At 44.1% G+C, this 24,699-nt stretch overlaps 1 protein-coding gene across 2 annotated transcripts in view; it reads right to left on the reverse strand.

The window, feature by feature from the left end:
- Positions 1-7,045: 7,045 nt before the first annotated feature.
- Positions 7,046-24,699, reverse strand: part of ZFC3H1 (zinc finger C3H1-type containing) — a 74,352-nt gene continuing 56,698 nt past the window's right edge. The window contains exons 23-35 of one of the 2 annotated variants that reach the window (XM_040409930.1): positions 24,502-24,693; positions 22,793-23,030; positions 22,055-22,160; positions 21,780-21,978; positions 18,907-19,001; positions 16,806-16,916; positions 12,283-12,387; positions 12,038-12,203; positions 11,271-11,371; positions 9,793-9,894; positions 9,341-9,380; positions 7,875-7,937; positions 7,046-7,757 (exon numbers count right to left, since the gene is read on the reverse strand). In XM_040409930.1, coding sequence (XP_040265864.1) covers positions 7,629-7,757; positions 7,875-7,937; positions 9,341-9,380; positions 9,793-9,894; positions 11,271-11,371; positions 12,038-12,203; positions 12,283-12,387; positions 16,806-16,916; positions 18,907-19,001; positions 21,780-21,978; positions 22,055-22,160; positions 22,793-23,030; positions 24,502-24,693 — 1,647 coding nt within the window. In that variant the 3' untranslated portion in view covers positions 7,046-7,628. The remainder of the gene's footprint in view (positions 7,758-7,874; positions 7,938-9,340; positions 9,381-9,792; positions 9,895-11,270; positions 11,372-12,037; positions 12,204-12,282; positions 12,388-16,805; positions 16,917-18,906; positions 19,002-21,779; positions 21,979-22,054; positions 22,161-22,792; positions 23,031-24,501; positions 24,694-24,699) is intronic. The other variant, XM_040409940.1, reaches the window with a different exon arrangement.

Here is a 24,699-nt window from a genome sequence, read left to right on the forward strand (position 1 = left end):
TAAACTTAATATCTAATTGCTAACACTTATAAAATCACATTTTAATGATAAAATATTATTAAACAAATTATTTAGATTCAAATCCGGATATAAAACTATAAATACTCCCCAACATTTATAATGGATTTGAGGAATCTTGAAAGTTGGAGATTTATAGGATTCTTGGAATTTGATAGAGAAGGAAGGGTGGGTATCTAGGAGCCAAGGACACGTCGCAGCGCCGATAAACGGCCTAGCATGCGACGTGCCATCGGCCACAAGACACCCAACCTACATGAATCCAAAAATCTCCAACTCCGAATTAAGACCTTTCGGTTGTAGAGATCCAAATTCATAAATGCGTCTGGATTCTATCCTAGACATCTGTCTAATAAAATCACCGCCTCTCCAGTGTTTCTCCACCTTCTCCAGTGCCACAAACATCAGACTGGATGGATCCTGGTTGTGTACGTCTTTATAATGTTTTGATAGGGAATGTTTATCGTACCCCTTCCTGATGTTAGCAATATGCTCGGCCACTCTTTTTTTGAATGGCCTCTTAGTGCGTCCTATATATTGTCTATTGCAAGGACACTGGAGAAGGTAGATAACTCCACTGGAGTCACATGTAAGACAATCTTCTATCTCCCAATTAAAATCATTCTGAGTCGAGGGGACAGTCGTCGTCAGGCGGGGTTTCTTATTCATTCTACAACCCATGCACCTTCCACATTTATAAAAACCCTTCAGACTCAGCCAGGTTCCTGAAAGACTCAACTTGTTCTGTTTCCAAGGTTTTACAGTAGGGGCCACCTTAATACCTAGATTAGGTGCCCTAGTGAAGGTAATCGTCAGAACAGTCGGAAGTAGATGTCCCACAATTTTGTCATTCAGCACGTGGTGCCAATGGGTTTTAATAATTTTCTGAATCTTCCTATAGTTCTCATTAAATGGAAGAACAACCCTAATAGCTTCTTCTTTGTTTTGTGTTTTATCTTTCTCATTTTTATCTTTGTTGACTTCCTTCTCAAAAAACTCTATCTAGTTTGCCAATTTGATTCAGTGACTCCTCCACTAAGTTTTCAGGATATTCCTCTTCAATAAATTGTCTTTTCATCTCAATGGCCTCTATCTCAAAAGTGTGTCCCTCTGTGCAGTTCCGCTTTATCCTACGGAACTGACCAGAGAGAACATTTGTCAGCCTTTTTGGCAGGTGACAGCTAGAAAAATCAATATAGCTATTTCTAGCTGTGGGTTTGCGAAACGTCTCACATATGTATTTATTACCAGATTTTGTGATTAGTAAATCCAAGAATTCGGTGCTCTCCTGTATGTTTGAGGTAAAGACCAAATTTAAGTTATTAATATTAATATTAATTATTTCTAGGAATTTTTCCAATTCTTCTTTACTTTGTTTCCAGATGAAGATCACATAATCTATGTAACGGCGCCACAGGGCCAGATCCGTCCCCAGCCTCGGCTTGAAGTGGTTATATTCCCACTCGGCCAAGAATAAATTAGCATAGCTGGGGGCGAATCTGATCCCCATGGCGGTACCACATTTCTGCAAGAAGAATTCCCCCTCAAAGAAAAAGTAGTTGTGGCTCAGGATATACTCTATTCCTTTCGTTATAAACTCTTTTTTTATTGCTCCATACGAGCCATCTCTTGTTAGTTGCATTTTTACAGAATCAATTCCTTGGTGATGATCAATCACAGTATAAAGTGATTGAATATCAAGTGTGCCCATAATCCATTCAGACTGGACATCTAGGTTTTCCAGAATCTGTATGATTTGGGTCGTATCCTTGATATAGGAATTGATTTTCTTAACTGTTGGCTGTAACTGCACATCTATATATTTGGACAGGGTGGATGTAATGGATCCAATCCCTGAGACGATAGGACGTCCTGGGGGATCATTCTGATTTTTATGAACTTTAGGCAGGCAGTAGAAGCATGGTAGCCTCCTCTGCGTGCCCAAAATAAAATCCAGTTCCTGCTGTGATATTGTACCATTGTCCAATCCGTCCATACTGTATCTCCTGAGCTCCAACTCAAATCTCTCAAGGGGGTCTTCCCCCCCCCCCCCCCCAATTTTTGATAGGTCTCCCCATCTGAAAGTTGTCGGAGGCATTCCCTATTGTAATTAATTGTGTCCATCACCACTACCGCACCTCCCTTGTCTGCGGGGCGTATGGTGATGGAATGGTTCTTTTGTAATTGTTTTAATGCCTCAAACTCTCCTCTGGTTAGATTGTTTGTGGCTCTTGGTCTGGCCATTAATTTACATATATCTTCCTCTACACACTTTTGAAAGTTTCCTATTTCTTTGCTGATTTCACTCCTTGGGAACATGTTTGACTTATTTTTTAGGAGGTTTTTATTAGGATTTTTGATCTTTTTTGTAGTTTTCTCAGCTATCACTTTCTCATTCCTCATGATTGGGTTTTTGATATAAAAAATTTTAAGGCAGATGTTCCTTATTAGTTTTTGGACTCCTATATATGTAGAGAATTTATCCATCTTATTGGTGGGGGCAAACTTCAAACCTTTCTCTAACAGATTATTTGGGGTTTTGGTTAAGGTAATTGAGCTCAGATTGATTATTGGGCTGGGATCAGTTACTAGTGATTTCTTTTGTGGTATGTCTCTTCCTCTTACTTCGTCTTGTCTTTTTGACCCTCCTCTGTGCCTTGGGTGTTGATACCTTGGCTGTTCTATGTGGTTCATCTTTTGAGGTGCATAGTGATCCTGTCTCTGTGGTATGTGATGTTGCCTTTTCCCTGTGTTCTGGTATTGATAGGTGCTCTTGGGTCTTAAATTGTAGTGATGTGTCGGTGATTCTAAATTGTGATTGGGAGGTGTCCTTTCTCTGTGCCGTATTCGTGCTCTGTGATGTGCTGGGGTATGATCTAAAAAATGCTGATCAGACAGCTCCTCATATCTGTTGGTCACAGAGATTGAGTAGCTGTCTGATAAGCCCTGCCGATCCCCATCACCTTCCTTTTTCTTCCCCTTTGGGATTTCATTTTGTGATAAGGGAACTTGTTCCTTGGATCTTTCACCCTGGTGATTTCTCTGTGTATTCTGGTGTTTTTTAGTTTTTTTTATTAATGATCTCACTCTCAATTTTATCTAATCCACTACAGAGTCTTTGTTGCCACATTTCAAATTCACTATTTCTAGAGAACTTTTCAAGGTGGTCTTTTAATTTCCCAATTTTTTGATTCAGCACTTCCAATAGTGCTGTTCTCCTTTTAATTATGAGGAGTTGCATGAGTGAGATGGAGTGAGAAAAGAGTAATCTATTCCATTCCCCCTCAAACTCTTCATCCAGGAGATCTTGTGCTGGGGTTTTATTCAAAATTAACCCCTTAGGGATTTTACCATGTTCTATATACTGCTGTAGGGACCTAATCTCCCAATACTGTCTGAGTTGTTTCTGTAGCAGTCCCTCTAATTCTTTATCGCTACGAAAAACATTATCCTGCATATAAAATTTTAAATTTTCTGCTTTCGCCTTTTTACTTTCAATGTGGTGCCAAATGTCCATAATCTACTATGGAGGAGCTCACTCACAGGGGTGAAAAGAACGTTCAGAAAATAGTAGTGGGTTGTAGTGGCTCACTCCTTAGTAGTTGCAGGGTGGTGCTGCAAGCTCATATAGAGTGAATCACCCTCAGTTTTTGTATGTCATTGCTATAATACACTATTTTTACTACTTGAATTTTATGGGGATTTAACAATAAATATTTTCTGCATATGTCAATTTGGTTGCCAAGTGTATGAGTGTTCGCCCATTTTTACTTATTGAATGTGTCAAGTATTATGAGCAACAGTGTAGGGTGGAGGCTCACTTGGCCTTAAAGAAGTGTTGTGGAGTAACACTCTGGGAGGAGAGAGGCCACCAAGTTGGCGCTTAAAAACGCACACAAAAATGAAGGGAATAATGCGGAAGCAGTCGCAGTATCCAGTGGTGGCGCCCGTATTCAACCAGTTGAGGAGGATCGGGCAATGGTAGGTACCGTTGCTTGCAATACCCCACCTGTAAAAGAGGAGGAATATGATAGGAGGTATAGTATCTGGTGCTGTGGCGTAGTAGTCATCGTATCCAATGTTGGTGCGATTACTCTAATTGTGGAAGGAGGTAATGCAACAGGATGTACCGTAATGGTAATGCAACAGACAGAAGTGCTTCCAGTGGTAGTGTAATTACTCTGCCTGTGGAAGGGGAGAATGCGACCGGCTGTACCGTATCTAGTGGTAGTGCAATAACTGCGCCTATGGAAGGAGGTAATGCAACAGTGTGCAGTATCCAGTGGTAATTACTTCACCTGTGGAAGGAGGTAGTGTGATAGGATGTACGGAATATATTGGAAGTGCAATTACTCCTCCTATGGAAGTGGGTAATGCTACCGGATGCACAGTAACCAGTGGTGGTGCAATTACTCTGCCTGTGGAAGGCGGTAATGCAACAGTATGAAACGCATCCAATAGTAGTCCAATTACTCTGCCTGTTGAAGAGGGCAATGTGACTGGATGTACAGCATCCAGCGGTAGTGCGTGTCCATGGAAGGGGGGACGAGACAGCGTGTACCATATCCAGTGAACTCGTTGAAGGGGAAGTGCGTTATGAGTGACCGCAATCTGAAATCTGAAGCCCCAGCTCAGAGTAGGAGCGAGCCGACAAGAAGAACTTCTGGCCGGGACAGAGATTGGGAAGGACTCTGAGAAACCCAAACCCTGTATCAAAAGGGGCAAAGAACTGGCATACTGGACGCCTGTTAGCGGGACGCAGAGGCCACCCAGGGGATGTGACCGCTGAAAAACGATACCGTCCAGCCCTGGAGGGAAGGGAGGGAGAGGCACAAAGGAGGAAACCCAGGCCGGCAGGAACAAAAGAATGAAAGGAAGAGGAATGGAGGAGGATGAGAGGAATGGGATGATGGTGAATCAGTGACTGGTGGTAGAAGGTGGGTGGAGTGGTTTGAGGGGGTTATACTCTCCCGGTGGACACCATACTCACCCCATCTTCATCCTCTTCTCTTCACCCTCCTTCGGGGTACCAGTAGGGTCGGCTCTTCAGCCACTAGAACAGAGGTGGTAGGGAGGCTGTTGTGGAGGGTGGGACTGCAAAAATGCAGGTGACCCCATGGCTGGCGGGATGCAGGGAAGCTGGGCTGCCCTGGTCCACTTTGTCTGCTTGGGGGAGATCAGGCATTGAGGGGAACAGACACTAGCCTTCCTTGCTGGGTAAACAGAGGGCCAGGGCATCTGTTTCCCATACCTAAAGAGGAAAAAAGGTAAAACAAAAGAAAATGATAGAAGTTGCCCTGCCTCCTACAGACACCAAGCTAAAAACTGATTAGCTCAGTGTATGCAGGGGGGGTAAAGCTGAGAGGAGGAGCTAACACTTTATTGCTTAGTGTCGCCTCCTAGTGGCAGCAACTATACCTTTGGTCTCTTGTGTCCCCCAATGATATGAGCAAGAAACTTAAAATTTACCTTTGCTCAGTCTCCGGCTCATTAATTTCTGCAAAATACATGTGGTGTCAAAATGCTCACTCCAACCTGTGATAACTAACGTGAGGGGTGTAGTTTCCTAAATGGGGTCACTTATAGAGGGTTTCCACTTTACTGGTACCTCAGGGACTTGGCAACTGCAACGTAGCACCCAAAAACCATTCCAGCAAGATTCAGGCTCCAAAAGCCAAATAGTGCTCCTTCACTTGTACACCCACAGAGCAGCTTATGTGCACATCTATGGCATTCAGGTACCATACACCCGTCTAGAAATTTAAGGGGCATAGTATGACTCTCAGATGGCACCAGGACAGAGCATATTGGGCACTGAGATGGAATATCTGTGTAAAACCTATTTTCACTCTGCACCATATGCTGTGCATTCAGTTTTACAAAACACGTGTGAGCTCAAAGTGCTCACTACACCCCTTAATAAATACCTTGAGGGGTGGAGTTTCCAATATGGGCTCATTTCTCGGGGGCTCCATTTATTATTTTACCCCAGAGCCTCTACAGTTGTTAGCACAAGGGGTGTAAAGCACCACATTGGGCCTCAACTGTGCATGGTGCTCTTTAACTCCTGAGCCCTGTTGTATGTCCAGTTTAGGTTCCTTTTCTCTTCAACTCAAAAAAACTGCAAACGCAATGAACAACAGTAATTAAAAAGAAAACCGACACAAGGTTTTATTTAAAAAAATTTAATTAAAATAGGTTTGCATAAACATTTGAATACTACACAAGGTAGTACCGTAATACAAAAACATTTTTTTCCATTATATATTTTACTTTAAACTGTTAAACTTTATTATAAATTAAACTTCTTCACAAAGAAAAATTGCACATAATTGACCACTCTTCAGTTCTGATGCACTGGCATTTTGCATTTAGTATCTTTTTGTCTTCAAGTTTAACAGTCTCGGCTTTAAAGTCCAAAATGAAGAAATATAGAAAAGAAAAAAAAAAAATCCCTCAAGTGCACTTAGCAGACTGACGGCCTTGCTGAAGACCTGCTGCTTTTTGCATTAACTCAAATTCCCTGAAACCTCCCACCGCTATATTAAAGAGGACCTTTCACCTGGATATCCTTAATCTAATTATTATCCTACCTTATAGTGCGGCCCCCACTGATGTCTTGGCATTTTTTTTTTTTATCTAAAGAACCCCCCTTTCCCATTCGTCCGCTGTGGTCCCTGTATGTTTTGGCGCTTCATATGCTAATGAGGCGACTCGGTTTTACTAGGCATAGGCTTGTATTTCTCCTGGGCGCGGTTATCTTCTCCCTGGCTGCGATCACATCCAATCAGAGCGCACCGCTCTTAGCCAGGAAGAAGGAGCTCAAGTTCTCCCGCGAGAATTGCAGCTCCTTCTCCCGCAAGAACTTGAGCTCCTTCTCCCTGGCTAAGAGCAGGGCGCTCTGATTGGATGTGATCGCAGCCAGGGAGAAGATAACCGCGCCCAGGAGAAACACAAGTCCACATCTAGTATAACCGAGTCGCCTCATTAGCATATGAGGCGCCAAAAGATACAGGGACCACAGCGGACGAATGGGAAAGGGGGGTTCTTTAGATAAAAAAAAAAAGTGCCAAGACATCAGTGGGGGCCGCACTATAAGGTAGGATAATAATTAGATTAAGGATATCCAGGTGAAAGGTCCTCTTAAAACAAGAAATGACCAAATTGGTTGAAGATTTTGAATGAGAGACTGATTGCTTTTAGATTGTAAACAGCAGCCCCCATAGCTAATCCCAGACACAGGGTCTCACAGGCATCAGTGAGAGAGTCAAGCAAGTTAGAAACATCACGACAAATGGGGATTGCAAAAAAAAAAAAAAAAGAGGGGGGAAAGGGAAAGAGAAACACAAAACAGACAGAAACAATAAAACAGCAGTCACTTAGATGGACTATACTTACGTACACGATGTATAGAGTATCTGTTGGGGCCATGTAGCAGGCCTGAGTTTGGGATTCATGTCTCCAGTTTAAGGTGGTCAGTATATGTATAGAGATACAGAAAGCATGGTTGACTCAGAGTAGGTCTGATTTTCACAGCCTAATCTGAATCAAACTATTCTTGACCATTTTGGCAATTTAGAATAAGGCTTTGGCCTGACTGTAACCAGTGTTCAGCGATTCTTGCTTTCTGTGTTTAAATTTAAGAGCTCATCTAGGCTGACTCCAACCTCTTGGCACTTGGAAACTAGTTTTCTCAGGTTATCAGTTTTACCTCCTCCTGACGCTTCAAACAAGAGTTGCTGCAAAAAAATGGGGAAGCACATGTGGTAAGGCCTGTGGCTTGTACACCCTCCCCAACACGCATGACAAGCACAAAATAAAATAAAACCCTATTAGAAAAAAATAAAAAACATTACATCTTTCCAGAGCTCAGCACACAGAGGTAGCTTCTGCAGGGCGCTTTGATACAAGTGCTGGACCTGTAAAATATGATACACTTAAGGGAAAGGAAAAGACCCAGCGAAAACTAAAATACAGATCATTCAGTACACAACTTCTATCACCCATCTCTCCCTAAAAACTTCTCTTTATACCTATGAAATCAAAGCGGCATACTGTTATTGTGATCATGCATTCCGAAAGGGGTCGTACGGTTATTGTCCCCTTCAGGACCTTGCCATTTTTCATTTTTACACTCTTGTTTTTTACTCCCTGCCTTGCCGGAGCAATAACTTTTATTTTTCCATTCACATAGCCTTATGAGGGCTTGTTTCTACAGGACAAGTTGTACTTTTTAATGGCACCATTTAGTATTGCAACAATTTAGTAGGAAGCTAGAAAGAAATTCCAAATGGGGTGGAATTGGGAAAAAAAAAAAATGCAATTTCGGCAGTTTTTGGGGTTTTGTCTTATGGAATTCCTTATGACAATGCCTGTGGTGATTCATTTTTTTATTGTTATTTATATTTATTTTATTCTGGGGAAAGGGGGTAATTAGAATTTTTGTATTTTTCAAAAAAACAAACTTTTCTTCTACTTTCCTTTAGGCCCCCAAGAGCCTAACATCATTCAATCTCTAAATTGTCACTTCTGTTTATCAATGGAAATAAATCCATTAACAAATATGAGATTGAGTATGTTGCAGTGCTGCCACCTGCAACATACCTGTGGAAGGCAAAGGAGTCTCAGCAGGCTCCAGCCTTTCACAGACAATGAATGGCTCCCCCAATCACTCCGTGGAGGAGCCATTCCAGGCCTGGAAGCGCAGCGCTTCTGGGCTTTGCAATCTCAGATGCCATGCTCATATTTGCTATGTGAAACAGCAGAAACTTGGCAGCTATGGTGCCAAAAGCACTTGCAAACTGGCACAACTTTGAAAGTGCTGGGGTTCTCGGTTCGAATCCTACCAAGGACAACTACATGGAGTTTGTATATTCTCCCTGTATTTGCCTGGGTTTCCTCCAGGCACTCCGGTTTCCTCCCACACTCAAAAGACATACCGATTGGGAACGTAGATTGTGAGCTCTATTTGGGACAGTGTGATGCTAATGCTTTAGTGTGTGGACTAAATTTTATGGCCACCAATTAAAGACAGAACTCCCTCCACAATGCTACCAAGCTTATGTAAATGGATGCTTACTTGTAATCTAAAATGGATGAATAGAGAGGTTTCTTCAGCTTATTTAAATGGATATTCTGGCTACAAAATTTTGATGTCCTAACCTCATGATGAACAGCGGAGGTGCTGGAAAGTTGGACCTTCACCAATTTGATATTGATGGCCTGTCCTGACGCATGGCCAGCAACACTGTAAAGCTGGAATACCCCTTTAATACTGTGACCAGTGTAGCTCAACTAACAGAATCCGAGTTTAAAATCTCACCTCCTTATGTCCCTTCAGGAATGTTTCCACTGCAATGGCTCTAAAGGTACAACACAAAATATGCCTCGTTATAGTCCTTCATTACATATATCTGCTAAGCAACACCAAGGTCCACACCACTTTCACATGGACCGTTTTTTGGTCCGTTTTTTTGTAAAAATCTGACTACTATACTTTTCTGCTAGTCTACTTCGCTCCTGGCTTTGGCTTACAAATAAGAACACAAAACACTGCCCAAAATACTGTGTGAATGAGGCCTAAAGGTTACAAAACAAACTCGGCGCTCTGAACTTAAATAATATCTATGTAGAAAGGGTATGCTATAACAAAATGTATATTGTTCCTAGACAGAAGCAAATCTTCGCACTATTAATGGAGGGATAATTAAGTATGGAAATCAGCTTTACCTGCATATTACAAGACAATAATAAAAAAAACATTTAGTACATTACATTTTCCAGGTGGTCAGGCACATTCGGAAGTTATACGTTAACATCTTGGATTGCATTTTCACAATTTGCACATTGTTGTCATCCATTTCTTGTTTAAGTATCCTGTAAATAGAAATTGTAAGACACACTGGATATTAGTAGAAGAGGGTGGAGTGCCAGAAATAGCAGTAGTTTTACACATTTTAAAACAATAAGAAAAAGCAAGAGAAATAAAATAAAACAATTGACACTGCTTAAAGAGTAACTAAACATTTGTAACAAATTTTAATAAGATGTCCCTAATAAGTTTTTCTAATATACTTAATTTTGTATTTTTCTTAGTCTTTTCCCTACCTAAAGTGCACTTAAAAGGCAGATCTCTGTACGGACTGTGACGTTTATGAATAGGGCTGTATCGCAGGCAGTACGGGCAGGAGCGCATATTGCTACTCCTGCCCATGTCCCACGGAGGTTTACCAACTCCTGTCATAGCACATGGGTACCCTGTACAGGGTACCTATGTGGTATGCCAGGAGTTAGTAAACCTCCAGGAGGCATGGGTAGGATCAGCAATATGCGCTCCTGCCCGTACTGCCTGCGATACAGCCCTATTCATAAACGTCACAGTCCGTACAGAGATCTGCCTTTTAAGCGCACAGGGAATGGTGCACTTTAGGTAGGGAAAAGACTTAGAAAAATACAAAATTAAGTATATTAGAAAAACTTAGTGCATAAGGGACATCTTATTAAAATTTGACAAAGATTTAGTTATTCTTTAATATATGTTGCTTAAGGAGGAGCTTTAACCTCTCCTGAAATGTGTAGCAACTAATTGCATCCCCCTTATAGGAACAATTCTGGAGCATCTTCTTACTTCTGCTAGAAGTTATGAAGTACTGACAGTTTGCAGTAAGGGTACAGCTGGGTGTTACTAGTTGGGGGCGTGCTCTAATTGAAAATATCTTTGTCAATGTAGTGTGTTCCTAAACAGTCTAATAATGTCCAATAAGTGCTGACTATGGCAGATGTGAAATATAATGCCCAATATACATTTGGTACTGACGACAACTCTGTAATAATGTACAAAATATCACCACAGAATTTAAATGGAGTGTATGTTACGGTTTATTATATTGAGTGATGTAGCGCTTGCTGTTGGGTATTTTATAATGGGCAGACGACTGCTTTACCCTCTCTTTAGAGGCCTGTTCTTTGAGATACCAATGATGGTCCAAGATCACAGACTTCAATGTGATTTTTAATCTGTATCTATGGAATATGATCACGCCGACTGGATTTCCCCTTAAATAGTGTGTTAACCCAGACTTTAAACGATGGACATGGCCAAGGGGAAGTTTACCATTACACAATTGCTTTGTAAAAAATATTTATTTTCCTAATAATAACCCTATCCTATTTAAGCATCATAGAAAATATATAAATCTATTCAATCTAAATCAAGCCTTAGATCCGCCAGCTGGACAACATAAACCACTTACCTGAGTGCAAGTCCAAGATTCGTAGGCATCATGGAAGAGAAACGTTCCAGTATCTTAGAATGCTGCGTCCGTGGTGCACAACTCAAATAGAAGAAAATGACCTGGAAATGTAATGGGAATGTAATCTTACTACCAGCCCTCCCTTTTACCCAGAAGTTCGCCTACACATATTCAAGCACAATCCTTTCTCCAAGGGCTATGCTTAAACATTTCTGGGCCCATGAAAATAAAACAATAACCCCACAGTGGTCTCTTATATGACAGGTTAATATGACTCATATGACAGTACCTTGGACCTAATTTCTCCCATGCAGGCCCTTCTACCTGCTGGAACACCTCCCGCTCACTTCTTTTTCACTCACTACACCAACTCAGTCTGCAGCGCTGGAGGCTACCTGAAGAGTCACTGGTCTCTACAGCGCTTGTGCAGAGTCCTCATGTAATAAACAAGCCCAGGAGGAAGGTAATGAACGCGTGGTCAGTGATGACAAGCTGACTGTGGGTTGGATGTAGGTAGCCAACCTGGATCACATGTACAGTGAACAGCACGTGGTCGGGGCACATAGTGGAAGCAGCTGCAAGGTACCATGGCATAAGCCACATCTCGGGCTCAGGGGTGGAACGTTTAATGAAGGAAAATATTATGGCTGAAACTATCAGCATTGGAGGGGGGATAACGAAACATAGTAAAAGTAAAGTCCAGGAATACCCCTTTAAAACATTTGCACTGCATTTACAACCAAGTGTAGTTATCGCTGACACCTTACCGAATTGTGGAAGTCGTAGTTGGTCCAGTATTCAGCTGTGCTAAATGGAGTGGGCTGCCTCGTGGAAACAGTCATTAGGCATCTGTTAACTAAATCTGCAAAATGCTTACTATCTTGAACTTTATTCCTGCATTCCATTATTTTGCTGTTAGTAAAGACAAGATAACTGAAAAAAGAAGAGCCAGTGATTATTAAGACACTAGTAAATGTGACCTCTAGCTCATACAAACACTACAGACACTTACTCCATCCACAGCTTCTGAAGCATATCCTGCTGCATCACAACCCCTAATGCCGCTTCATATGCATCTGCCGCCTCCTCTCTGGTGGCATGAAGAGATTGCCACAAGCTGCAAGACAATGTATAAAGAAAGGATGTAACGTCATGTAATGCAAATCCATAGATTCGCCATTTTACACGGCACCACATTTTATGATTGCATTTTACCGATTTTGGGCTAAAATATTTTTTCAATGGGTCTTTGTTAAATGAGATACAAGGGTTATAAAAAAAAAAAAAAGTATGTTTGCAAGCTGTCACTTTGTGTTTTCTTTGAATCCCGTCATCTGACGGCTCATGTGCATCTCTGACCTCCTGAACTCACTTATTATAGCGTAATGTCTAAACTTTTGAATAATATTTTATCGAGGTGTTCCTAATGCCATACAAAACAAGATTTTTGTATAACTTACCAGTGAAATCTCTTTCTCGCTCTTCCTTGGGGGACACAGGAGACCTTGATATAGCTCAACTCCCTAGGAGGCGTGACACTAAGTGAAAACTGTTAAGCCCCTCCTCCACAGCTATACGAGAGAGAGAGAGAGAGAGAGAGAGAGAGAGAGAGAGAGAGAGAGAGAGAGAGAGAGAGAGAGAGAGAGAGAGAGAGAGAGAGAGAGAGAGAGAGAGAGAGAGAGAGAGAGAGAGAGAGAGAGAGACTGCCAGTTGCGTGTCCAAGTAGTGAGAAAGGCAATGTCCAAAAAGAGGAACCAACAAGCCAACTACCAACGGGGTAAACCAAGTCCAGAAACAGTGTAGAAAAAACAATGAAAGGGTGGGTGCTGTGTCCCCCAAGGAAGAGCGAGAAAGATTTTACTGGTAAGTTATACAAAAATCTCGTTTTCTCGCCCATATTCCTTGGGGGACACAGGAGACCTTAGGACGTTCGAGAGCAGTCCAAGAAAGGAGGGGGGGGGGGGGTGGGGAAACCACAGCTTCAAGGCTTAGCACCCGAAGGCAAGAGGGAACCAGCGGCATCCGCCAAAGCCCAAGTATGCACCCTGTAGAACATGGACAGACGTGCAAAGACGACCGGTGGCCGCCTTGCACAAATGCATGACCGAAGACCAAATGCCTCCGGACCAGGAGGCACCTACCACTCTGGTGGAATAAACGGTGACACCAAAGGCAGATCCCTGCCCTCTGTGCGGTAACCTCAGTAATAGCCACTCTGATGAAGCGGAGGAAAGCCACCCAGGGGGCCGTCAAACGTTGCGCGGACCCCCTGGAAACACAAGAGACCGAACGTCGACAAGAGTCGGAGATCTCCAAGTAAAACCGCAAGGCCCAAACAACCTCCAATCGGTGAAGCGTCCGTTCCCGGGGACAAGAAGGGGAGGACGAAAGACTCGTCAAGAAGAAGGCAGATACCACCTTCAGAAGGAAGGAAGGGATGGAGAACAGCCCTGTCCTGAAGAAAGGACAGAAGGCACGGAACACGAAGGGCCACCAATCAGGCACCCGCCAGACATGATGGCAACAGAAACAACTGTACAGGACAGAAGGAGTAGAGAGAAACTCTGTAACGGCTCCAAGGGAAAGATTGGAGCGCCGAGAGCTCATTATGTAGTTCCCAGGGCGGTACCAGGAAACGGTACAGAGGAACCAAGGAGCCATTCCGTGGAAGAAGGTCATGACAGGCCCAGGAGGGCCCGGAAACGCTGGAAGGGGGAAGGACAGCGCCGACACTTGACACTTCAAGTAACAGAGTCCCAGGCCGGACTAGAGAACGACAGAACCAAGGGGAGAGAAAGCAGAGTGGGGGAAAGCCCCGCTTCCCCCAAAACCCCAGGCAAGAACCCTAAGTCCGACAACCGATCCTGGACGAAGCACGGTTGGGAGCGAACACTAGCATGCTCGCAGGAATCGCATGGCAAGCGGGAGAGAACCCAATGTGATCAGGCGCAGACCAGTAACACGGCAGAATGGTCGGCAAAATCGGTCCTGTCGGCCCCCGGGCAACATCTTGCCGTATCCACCCGGAGTGGGGGGAGCACCACAGGAAGGAGTTCTACAGTCCCGGTGTGGGAGATCCAAGGACAATCTTGACCGAAGGGTAGTCCTCCCAAGTTACCGAGAAGGTAAGTCCACAGCAGGACCATTGCCCAAAATGGAAACGCAATCTGCACCCAGTGGGAGGACAGAACGCGGTAGACCCGGTAAATAGGCAAACAGCTAGTACCGCCAGTGAGAACGAGGGAGATAGTACGAGACCACAAGTAACACCGGAACCATCCAAGTGAAGAACCATGCTCTGCCCCGAGGGGGGGGGGGGGGGGGGAGGGGGCAATGACGGAACAGCCTCTGAGGCCTGGCCGGGGCAGAAGCCACATCGGAGTGACAAACCCCAAGAGGGAGCCAAAACAGAGCCGGCGAGGAAGGGCAGTCGAGAGAGGCCGGCATAACACCCTCCAACTGAAAAGAAGAGTGGGCAACAGGGAAGCCATAGGACAGCTCAAAAGCAGAATCCCCACTACTCTGAGACGCCCTGCTCACCGCCTCGCAAAAGGCGAAAACCCTGAAGAACCCAAAGTGGAGGTCCACGGGACCTGGATAAATCGAGCACCCCAGAGAAGTTGGGTGACCTACCCGAAAAGAGCGGTCCGAACCCGGTAGCAGATCAGACTGAAGCGCAGAGGGCGCCAATAGGAAGGACTCATACCACACTGCATCCGAGAGAAGGAAATGGTAGCAGGCGAGGGAACCGTAGTCCCGCCAGAGCCAACATAGAAGTCGAGCGGCACTGCAGACAGCACTCTCGACCCTGTGACCGCTTGCGCAGCGAAGCAATGTCGCGGGAGGACGAATGGGTACGCATCTAGGAACCACGAACAAGAACATGGTGGGTGCCGTCACAACAGGACCACAATATACAATGCAAACCAGAGAATGAGTACCACCCAGCTCGGTGTAGACGCGAGCCAGCAGAGCCCGCCTACTTACATACAAGGTATATATCTTTGAATACATTGGGCATTCATTTGTTTGTTGGACAACACCTTAGGCTCATACAGGTGGACAGAATAATCTCTTCAGAGAAGAGTGCAAGGCTTGCAACAAGCATCCTCACCCCCAGAGAAAAAGTATGTCGCAGGAGGAAGGCAGGCATACGTACTAGCAGCCCCATAGGCAGTGAGGCGGCCAAGCCACCAACGGGAGGAGAAGGCATACACGGCCCAACCAATGCACAGAGCGCACAAGAACGACCGCTCACTGTAAAAAATAGTCACTCAGCGAAGAGGGCCAGCCACAGCGTCCCACAGTATCTACGGAAGTGCAAAGTGCAACCTGAAAGGGAGTTATGCACAAGACTAGTACAGGCATGCGATAGAACACAAGCAGTCCACCCAGAAAGGGGGGGAAGGTACCTGGCAAACACTGCAGACGGCAAGAGTGCAAAGGCCCGGCCCAAAAAGGGGGGGAATGACCAAGACCAGTACCTACTTCAGAGAAGTAGGACATAACCATTTCGCCCAGAAGGGGGCCATGCACATGGCCGCACGGTATCCAACAGGAACGCAGGAGGTCCACCTAGTGTAAGGGGGGCATGCACAGGGTTATCTTAGCATGAAATGATTGTGCAATAATCCACCCAACACCGAATTTCGTGAGAATGCCACTACTCCACCAATGAAAGGGGAACGTCCAGCACAGCATATACAAGGACAGCCGTGAATCTTGTGAGCGTGCAAAATTCCGCCCATGGAATGAGGGGTGGTCATGCACAAGGCCAGCACCGTTTCCAATGGGAGTGCACCCATATTAGAGGGCCATGCTCATGGCCAGCAACGTATTCGGCGACAGTGCAATATGCCGCACAGAAAGGGGGGTCATGCACATGGCCAGCATCGCATCCCGGGAGAGTGCGAGCACCCTGCCATGGATGGGGGTCATGCACATGGCCAGTAACATACATGGGCGAGAGAACAAACACAGTCAGTGAGAGTGTATGTATGTCGCCTGAGGAGAGGAGGCATGCCCATGCCGGCAGCAAATCCAGCGAGAGTGCAGTACACCGCCCACGGAGGTGGGGCCATGCATATGGCGCGCTTTAGGGTGGCAAAATTGTGATAAAAATACTATGGCATTGTGAACATTTTCATAAAATTTTATTCAAAGTTGAGTTACTCTTTAAACTGATAAGAATATGGCTTATGTTTATGAGGTCAGGAGATCAGATGTAAGAGTTACACATCAGGGATCCAAAGAAAACAAAAAAGTGACAAAGTGTGCAAACAGACTGATTTTTAATCCTTGTATCTTAAATGGCTCAATATTTTTAATAAAGACCCATTGGGAAAAAATATTTTAGCCCGTAAAATGCAATAAAGGTGTCCATAGTCTTTAAAGTAACAAATGCTAGAAAAGTTTAAAAAATAACAGAAAAATCTGAAATTGGCGACAATGTTTTTGAACAAAGCGGATTATGAATAATAATGCACACATCCAGGACACTGCTTTCCAGTGTACTACAGCTGCTATTGTGCTCACCAGAAAACAAGCCAGAGGTATGGTCTTTGCATATCTGAAATGTTGGGAAGTCCATCATTTTTTAATGCTGGTGCTATGAAATCTAGTGGCACTGAGAAATTCAAGAGGTATCTAAAAATAAAAGCAACGTATATGTTATAACTTCACAGTATCTTCAGGAACATTTAAATCATAATCACCGTTCTTCCCTCTGTAATTATGTAAATTAGCTCTCCTCCAGAAAGAAAAATCACCTCAGATAATCCAGTCCTGCAAACTGAAGCAAAGGCCCTTTATGGACAGCTGTCTCTGGGTTCTTGCCCCTTGTCATTATAGAAGACAATACAGGAGAAAAAAGCATCCAGTGCTTCCCTGTAACAGGATACTTCAGCAATTAAATATATTAAAATAACAGACCACAAATGAGGCGTTTCCCGACATCACCCTCTCTCAGATAAGACAAGTATCTCGACAATATAAATAGGAATTGGCGCCAAGATAGCCCTAAGGAGTGCAGGGTAATCATGGGGCATGTATTTTTTCAAGATTCAGATAAAAAGTATCAGTACTATCCAGTGTTAACCCCTTTGATACCAGAGATTTTAGCATTTTCTTCCCCATCTTCCTTGAGCCATAACTATTTTTCCGTTCATATATCCATGAGGGCTTATTTTTTGCGGCACAAGTTGCACTTTCTAATGCCACCATTTAATATGGCATACAATGTAGTGTAAATCCAAATGGGGTGGGATTGGCCAAAAAAAAAAAAAAAAATTCCTCTGATGTTTTACTTTTATTTTTGTCCCTACAACATTCCCTTTGTGGCAAAACTGACCTGTGCCCTTCATTCTCTGGGTCAGTGCCATTACTACGTTACCACATATGTACAAGGTTTTTTTGGTGTCTACATAGTGTAGAAATCAATTAAATCCAAAACATTATTTTTTTCCATCACCATATTCTGACCGCCATAACTGTTTTATAGTTATACCTACTGAGCTGTGTGGGGGCTCATTTCTTGCGGGACAATCTGTAGTTTTTATTGATACCATTCTGAAGTGTGGGTGACTTTTTGATCACATTTTATTATTATTTTTTTTAGGCATTTAAATAAATGGCGAATTGGCCATTTTGACTTTTTTTCTGTTACGCCATATTGGAAAAATATTTTTTTATTTTAATAGTACAGGCGTTTTCTGACACGGTGGTACCCATGATGTTTATATTTTTTGTTATTTATGAATTTATTTTTTTATTCTACAGAAAGGGGGGGGTCAATTTACATTTTTTTAAATATTTTTTTTACATTTTTAATGGTTTTGTAGCTTGTGTTTGAGGCTACAAGACTTTTTTTATTCTGTACCATCATGTTTCATAAAGATCCACGATGATGGCAGAATTTCTTATGTTGGTCTGCCATCTGCTGGCCAAAATAAGAATTGCAGCTTCAATACCCCGAGTCTCTTCAGAGGCCCAGTGTATTGAATTAAATTACCACCATCCTCATCGGCCACAGATACAGTATTAAAGTCAGAGGCCAGATGGGGGGATAGAAACAGGGATAAGAGGGCCATTAGGTCTATTATGTAGAAATGATGGAATGAATGATTAGAGGTCTGAGTGAAGGAGAAAAATGGACGCATGGTGGGGCAATTGACATGGTATAGATGGCCAGAAGCAGAGTGGTGAGAACTAAAGTAGTGGTGGTCATGAAAGAAGAAAGATGACTATATGGTATGAAGGTGTCTGCATTTGGCCATCTATTCCGTTTCTCCTTCCCATCGGAACGCAGACACCTTGGCTTCATACAATATAGTCATCTTTCTTCTTTCATGGAAGAATTGTTGTAATCACACATACCAGCAGATATGAGGGAACAATGTCATGCTATCTATGTTTTCCATCTTGTTTGGGGATAAGGTTTTGTTATACTATCTGGGTAATGCTGAACACGAGCTGGGATCAGATAAATTTGCAGTGATCATATGCTCATAGGCAATATATCTTACTCAAATCTGCACTACAGCGTATCAAGCAGGACCTGTGTAACGTAAAGGATTTCTGTGATCTGTGACAAGTCTTTTATATATCTTCCAAGCATGTACAGATACAAATGTTTTACCTGAAAAGATCTGCTGGCGTATATTTTTCATTCGGGTTTTCAAAGAACGACATTACAAACTCTTCCACTAAAGGCGACAAGCATTCTAAATGGTCCTGAAAACGTAAAAGGTGAATTTCTATTACAAAATGAACTTATGAACATGGCAAATTTAGTTTTTTAAACTTTCCCTCTTCTGAGTGTGTTAAAGGAGTTTTAATACTGATATTTTAATATCTATCCTAGGGATAGGTCATCAGTATCTAATCAATGGGGGTCCGACACCTGGGACTCCTGCCCTTTAGCGGTTTGACAAGGCAGCGATGCTTGCAGTAGTGCTGCGGCTTTCGCTCTGCTTTTACTAGGCCTAGTGATGAAACGTTCATCTGCCACATGGCCTAGGCGCAGCTCAGCGCCAAAGAAGTGAATGGGACTGAGTGCAATACCAAGCACAGCCGCTATACAATGTACGGTGCTGTGCTTGGTAAGGTGAGAGAAGGCTGTGGAACTCACAGGAGCGCCGATACCTTCTCAAACAGCTAATCGGTGGGGATCATGGGTGTCACACCCCCACTGATCAGATGCTGATGACCTATCCTGAGGATAGGTCATCAGTAATAAAAAGTCAGAAACCCCTTTTAATATCACAAGCAAAGTATTTGGCATGAGAAAAGCATCTCAAAATCACCTTCCTAGAGTATTTAAACTCTACCCAGATGGGTAACTTGTGAACCAGGTTAATTTGTGGCATGTTCCCGTGGGGAATGGGTTCCACCTGATGCAATATTTTAAGGGAATTGTGCTAGAGGTCTGGATGACGCCCCGTTATGGAGGGGATCTGTGGAGGACGCCCCGTTATGGAGGGGATCTGTGGAGGACGCCCCGTTATGGAGGGGATCTGTGGAGGACGCCCCGTTATGGAGGGGATCTGTGGAGGACGCCCCGTTATGGAGGGGATCTGTGGAGGACGCCCCGTTATGGAGGGGATCTGTGGAGGACGCCCCGTTATGGAGGGGATCTGTGGAGGACGCCCCGTTATGGAGGGGATCTGTGGAGGACGCCCCGTTATGGAGGAGATCTGTGGATGACGCCCCGTTATGGGGGGGGGGGAATCTGTGAATGACGCACAGTTATGGGGGGGGGGGGGGGGGTCTGTGGATGACGCACAGTTATGGGGGGGGGGGGGAATCTGTGGATGACACACGGTTATGGGGGGGGGGGGGGGGGGAATCTGTGGATGACACACCGTTATGGGGGGGGGGAATCTGTGGATGACACACCGTTATGGGGGGGGGGGGGGGTCTGTGGATGACACCCCGTTTTGGGGGGGGGGGGGGGGGATCTGTGGATGACACACCGTTATTGGGGGGGGGGGGGGGATCTGTGGATGACACACCGTTATGGGGGGGGGGATCTGTGGATGACACACCGTTATGGGGGGGGGGGGGGATCTGTGGATGACACACCGTTATGGGGGGGGGGGGGGGGGGGATCTGTGGATGACACACCGTTATGGGGGGGGGGGGATCTGTGGATGACACACCGTTATGGGGGGGGGGGGGGGATCTGTGGATGACACACCGTTATGGGGGGGGGGGATCTGTGGATGACACACCGTTATGGGGGGGGGGGGGGATCTGTGGATGACACACCCCGTTATTGGGGGGGGTGTCTCTGGATGGCACTGTTATGGGGGCGGGTCTCTGGATGGCACTGTTATGGGGGCATCTGTGGATGAAACATATATAGCATCTTATGCTATGTGCCATCCACAGATCCACCCCCCATAATAGTGTCCCTGCAGTGTGAAGGGGCTGGGGGCGGCATCTGTATTAGGAATGACAGTGGGGACCGGTGCAGTCCCTGTATTCTAAAGCACCGGCCCCGCTCACTGTTGTATAATATTATCTAACCTGTAGGCATTGTTAAAATAGAATAATCCTGTATAATCCAGCTGTATTACTTATAGCTAAATTCCATAAAAGAGAGGAGGCAGGCTAGGAGGACGGGCGGGCGACGCGTCACTCACTACGTCACGCACCCGCTTCATTCATAAAGTGGGCGGCGCCGGTGCATGACGTAGTGAGTGACACGCCGCCTGCCCGCCCTGCCTCCTCCCTCATCTCCTTGGATGGGTGTGTGAAGCAGGACATGTCAAAAGATTTCCAGCAGCAATGTCATTAAAATCCAGCCTTCATAGTAACATAATATTAAAAACAGTTGTGAACATCCCCAAGAAACGCGTTACAAACCTTACATGGGTTCTTAGGCACAGTTTTTCCTCAAAGATGCACGCCACTGGGTTTCTAAAAAGCTTCTACAATAAAGACTGGATTTTTAATGGCATCGGTGCTGGAGCTCAAACTCATATTTCCATGAAGAAACTTTTGCTCTTTGGCTTATGTGCTCCACATAAAGCATGTTATACTTCATTGGACGGGGCCTTGGACTCTTCTTGCAAGTTAGATTTTAGCCTGACACAGTATGATATCCTTTGTCTTTTTACTAAAACTACACACACAAATGGAGCTACAAAGAAGAAACATATGGCAATCTGGGAAGGAACAGCATAAATAGGCTTGCTCATGAACTACATTTATATAACCACACGTGGATGATCATTGTAGATCGACTGCTGAGACCCACACCGATCATGAGAACGGGGTTCCCCTAGTCCCCCACTCCATTCATTGCCTATGGGCTCTGGCCCTACAGCCCTTCTGTCTCAGACAGTGGAGTGATGGTCACACAGACGATGGCCATACTTATGAATGGTGGGGCCCAGCAGTGAAACCCAAACGTTTTTAGCTCAGAATTTTGCCGCATTGTCTGTAGTATTACCAGAGATTGCAATAGACATCACAACACTGGATAATTTCCATGTCACTATTTACCTGCTGTATTAGGAATTTACAGACATTATAGAACATTTGTGCATTCCCAGGATTACTTCTGAAGGCAGTGATCCAGACCTCCAAGGCATTTTCCAACTGGCCTTTCTTCATATACACAGAGCATAAAGATTCTAGCAGATCACAGTTTCTACTCGAACTCTCCAGGAGCTGCTTACAAAGATTCACCGCAGCAAAATGCCTTCAAAGGAAGCAAAACCAAGAGGTCAGCCTACATAGCAGACGTCCAAACTCCCAGTGTTACATGTGTCTATTACCTGTCCAGCCTAAGGTGGAGCAAGATCATATTCTTATAAAGTGGTAGACAAACTTCTATTCTCTCCTCCGCACTCAAGGTGTCATCGGAGCAGGAAAACACAGCAGCTATGAAAAGAGACATGGCATTGGTTAAAAGGAACTACTGTATCTCAACATCTAAAAACACTATGGCGTCTTACAATTCTATGCATTATCGTAAATTTGATATTAAGTTTCATTTCTGCTACATTAAAACCCATAAACCATTAATCAAAGACAACGGGGGGAACTTATCACACACTAAACTCCAGAATACTGGATTCAAAAAGTTGAAGAACAGGGCTTTACAACTTCTGAGGGTTTCTTGCGGTACAATTGTAACTTTTTTGCATTTTTACGCCAGTCTCTCCAGTTTTGAAACGTAGGTGTGGTTAGCTATATACATAAGCTTCACCACCGAGTCACAATATCGCTCCAGTACGGATGTGGCGTGGAAGAACTAGTAGACTATGTAGGCAAAACTGTTGGATTTGAAGAGTCTTCAAATAAAAATAAAAAAAGACATTTGATAAACCTGGTTTAAAGTATGCCTACGCAGACTCGAGCAAAACAGACATCAGATATCACCCTTATGATAAAATCTCCCCCCCCCCCCCCCAATGCCTCTATATTCCCTAATACAAAGCAATATTGTTATTAACTACAAAAGAAAAATTTTTAAAAAGGTATACAAGCAAACCAGCAATTATGTGACACACCTTCAAATAGAGCAAGCAGCATGACAGGATCAGTCATTATACTTTGGGGATTCTGCCAAGGTATTAGAAACGGCTCCTTGGTCACTATCCTGGAGGGGTTTGAGACTGTTGGGTCAAAGAAATTAGCAGGCAGGCTATTGAACTCCATGAGATGAATGTAAGAAAGCCATGCTAAGCAGCGATCCTTGGGAAAGAGGTGATCTGCTATACTCTTCTCACAAGGGGACTTTAAAGCATTCTGTAAATCACATAAAAAAAAAAAAAAACGTTAAAGGCCAGCAATCTACAAATAAAGGTTCTCTGCATACATCATCGTACATCATGGGAACCCGAGCTTAAAGGGGATGGCATAATGCTAGGACAGGTATTAGAAAACTTCGGCACTCCAGCTGCTGGGAAACTACAACCCCCAGCATGCAAATATGCTCGGCTATTCTAACTCCCACAGAAGTGAATGAAGTATTCCGGGAGTTGTAGTTTCTGAACGGCTGGAGTTCCAGAGGATGGAGATATTGGAGGCGGGCTACTTTTTCGTGGGCCACCCTGTACTTTGCTTGAATCCAAAATCTCCATTCATTGCTCTGCTAGATTTTCTTCAGGCTGGCAGCTCAGGGACATGTCCTTTCTGCAGCAGCTCTTTCCCTATCGCAGCTCAAGCGATGCGTCCTTTCGGCAGGTTTTCTTTGGGGGTATGAAATATGGTGCGGATTATGTGGCAGAATTCCTGTATGAGAATCTCTTGATTCATTTTCATGGGGAATTGATTATGCATCAAAGTCTGGATTTTTCTGCAACGTTGTCCACTGCAGAATCATTTCCCCATTGAATTGAATGGAGAGATTCTCATACAGGAAATCCCCAACACAACATTATTTACCCCAAAGAATGTAAAACACAATGCAGGGATAGACAATTTTCAGCTCCATAGGATAAAATGGGGGAAGCCTCGATGTTGCAGATTTTCTGGTGGATTTCCCAGTCAATGGTTTCTCAGCCAAAGAGGAGCATGGTGGAGTGGAAATCTAGTAAAGTGATATGTTCAGAATTGCTTAGAAGACCTTATAGGGTCTGTGAAGGAATCAGATGACAACCTTGTATACCTAGAATGCCTAGTCATGGAGCAGGCATGAAAAAGTCCTGCCACAATATGCCCTGTAGCCACGATCTGGAAGAGCTTGCTGTGGGATCAGATTAAGGCCACTTTCATATGACAGCATTTTGCTACTACCACCACCAGGAGTGGTTCCAGAACACAGAAAATGTGCAAAGCTTCACGTTATAGTTTTGTTGTTAATAATTCATTCCAGGTTTTGGCTCACAAATATGGATGTAAAATGGTGCTGCTATTAAAGGGTGTACTTACGTGCCATCACCAAACTACAACACCACCACATTATGGTCACGTATCCTGGACTGATCGCAGGTCTATAGGCCTGAACGAACTGTAGACGCAGTTAGTTCAGGTGATTAAACCAACGGTCAAGATGGCATTTGCAGCTGTTACATAGATGTAAAAACACTTCTGCATTACACTTGTTGGAGGCCTAAAAATAATGTCTTCTTTTTGATCAAAAGAGTTCTTCACGTCCCTTTCCAGCAATCCATGTTATAGTGTAAATGAAAAAACATGACATGCACAGTAGAACAAAGCCTGCTGGGTCTCATATTCTACACTTACAAATCATAGTAAGAACAAACACCCAGCTCACCTGTAAAATAGCAAGAGCGTTTTGCAGTCTTCCGGTGAAGAGGTTCACATGTACACGGTACAATAAAACCTGAAGACACTGCAGGGAAAGCAGCTCAGATTTCTCTCCTGCTTCAACTTGTTGCACCAGATACTGCAATGTTCGACCACACACTTGGTCCTTCCCATCAAAGGAATTCTCCAAAGTGAGGAACTGCAG

The sequence above is a fragment of the Bufo bufo genome, chromosome 1 (genome assembly GCF_905171765.1).
Source record: "Bufo bufo chromosome 1, aBufBuf1.1, whole genome shotgun sequence".
Taxonomy (NCBI): Eukaryota; Metazoa; Chordata; class Amphibia; order Anura; family Bufonidae; genus Bufo; species Bufo bufo.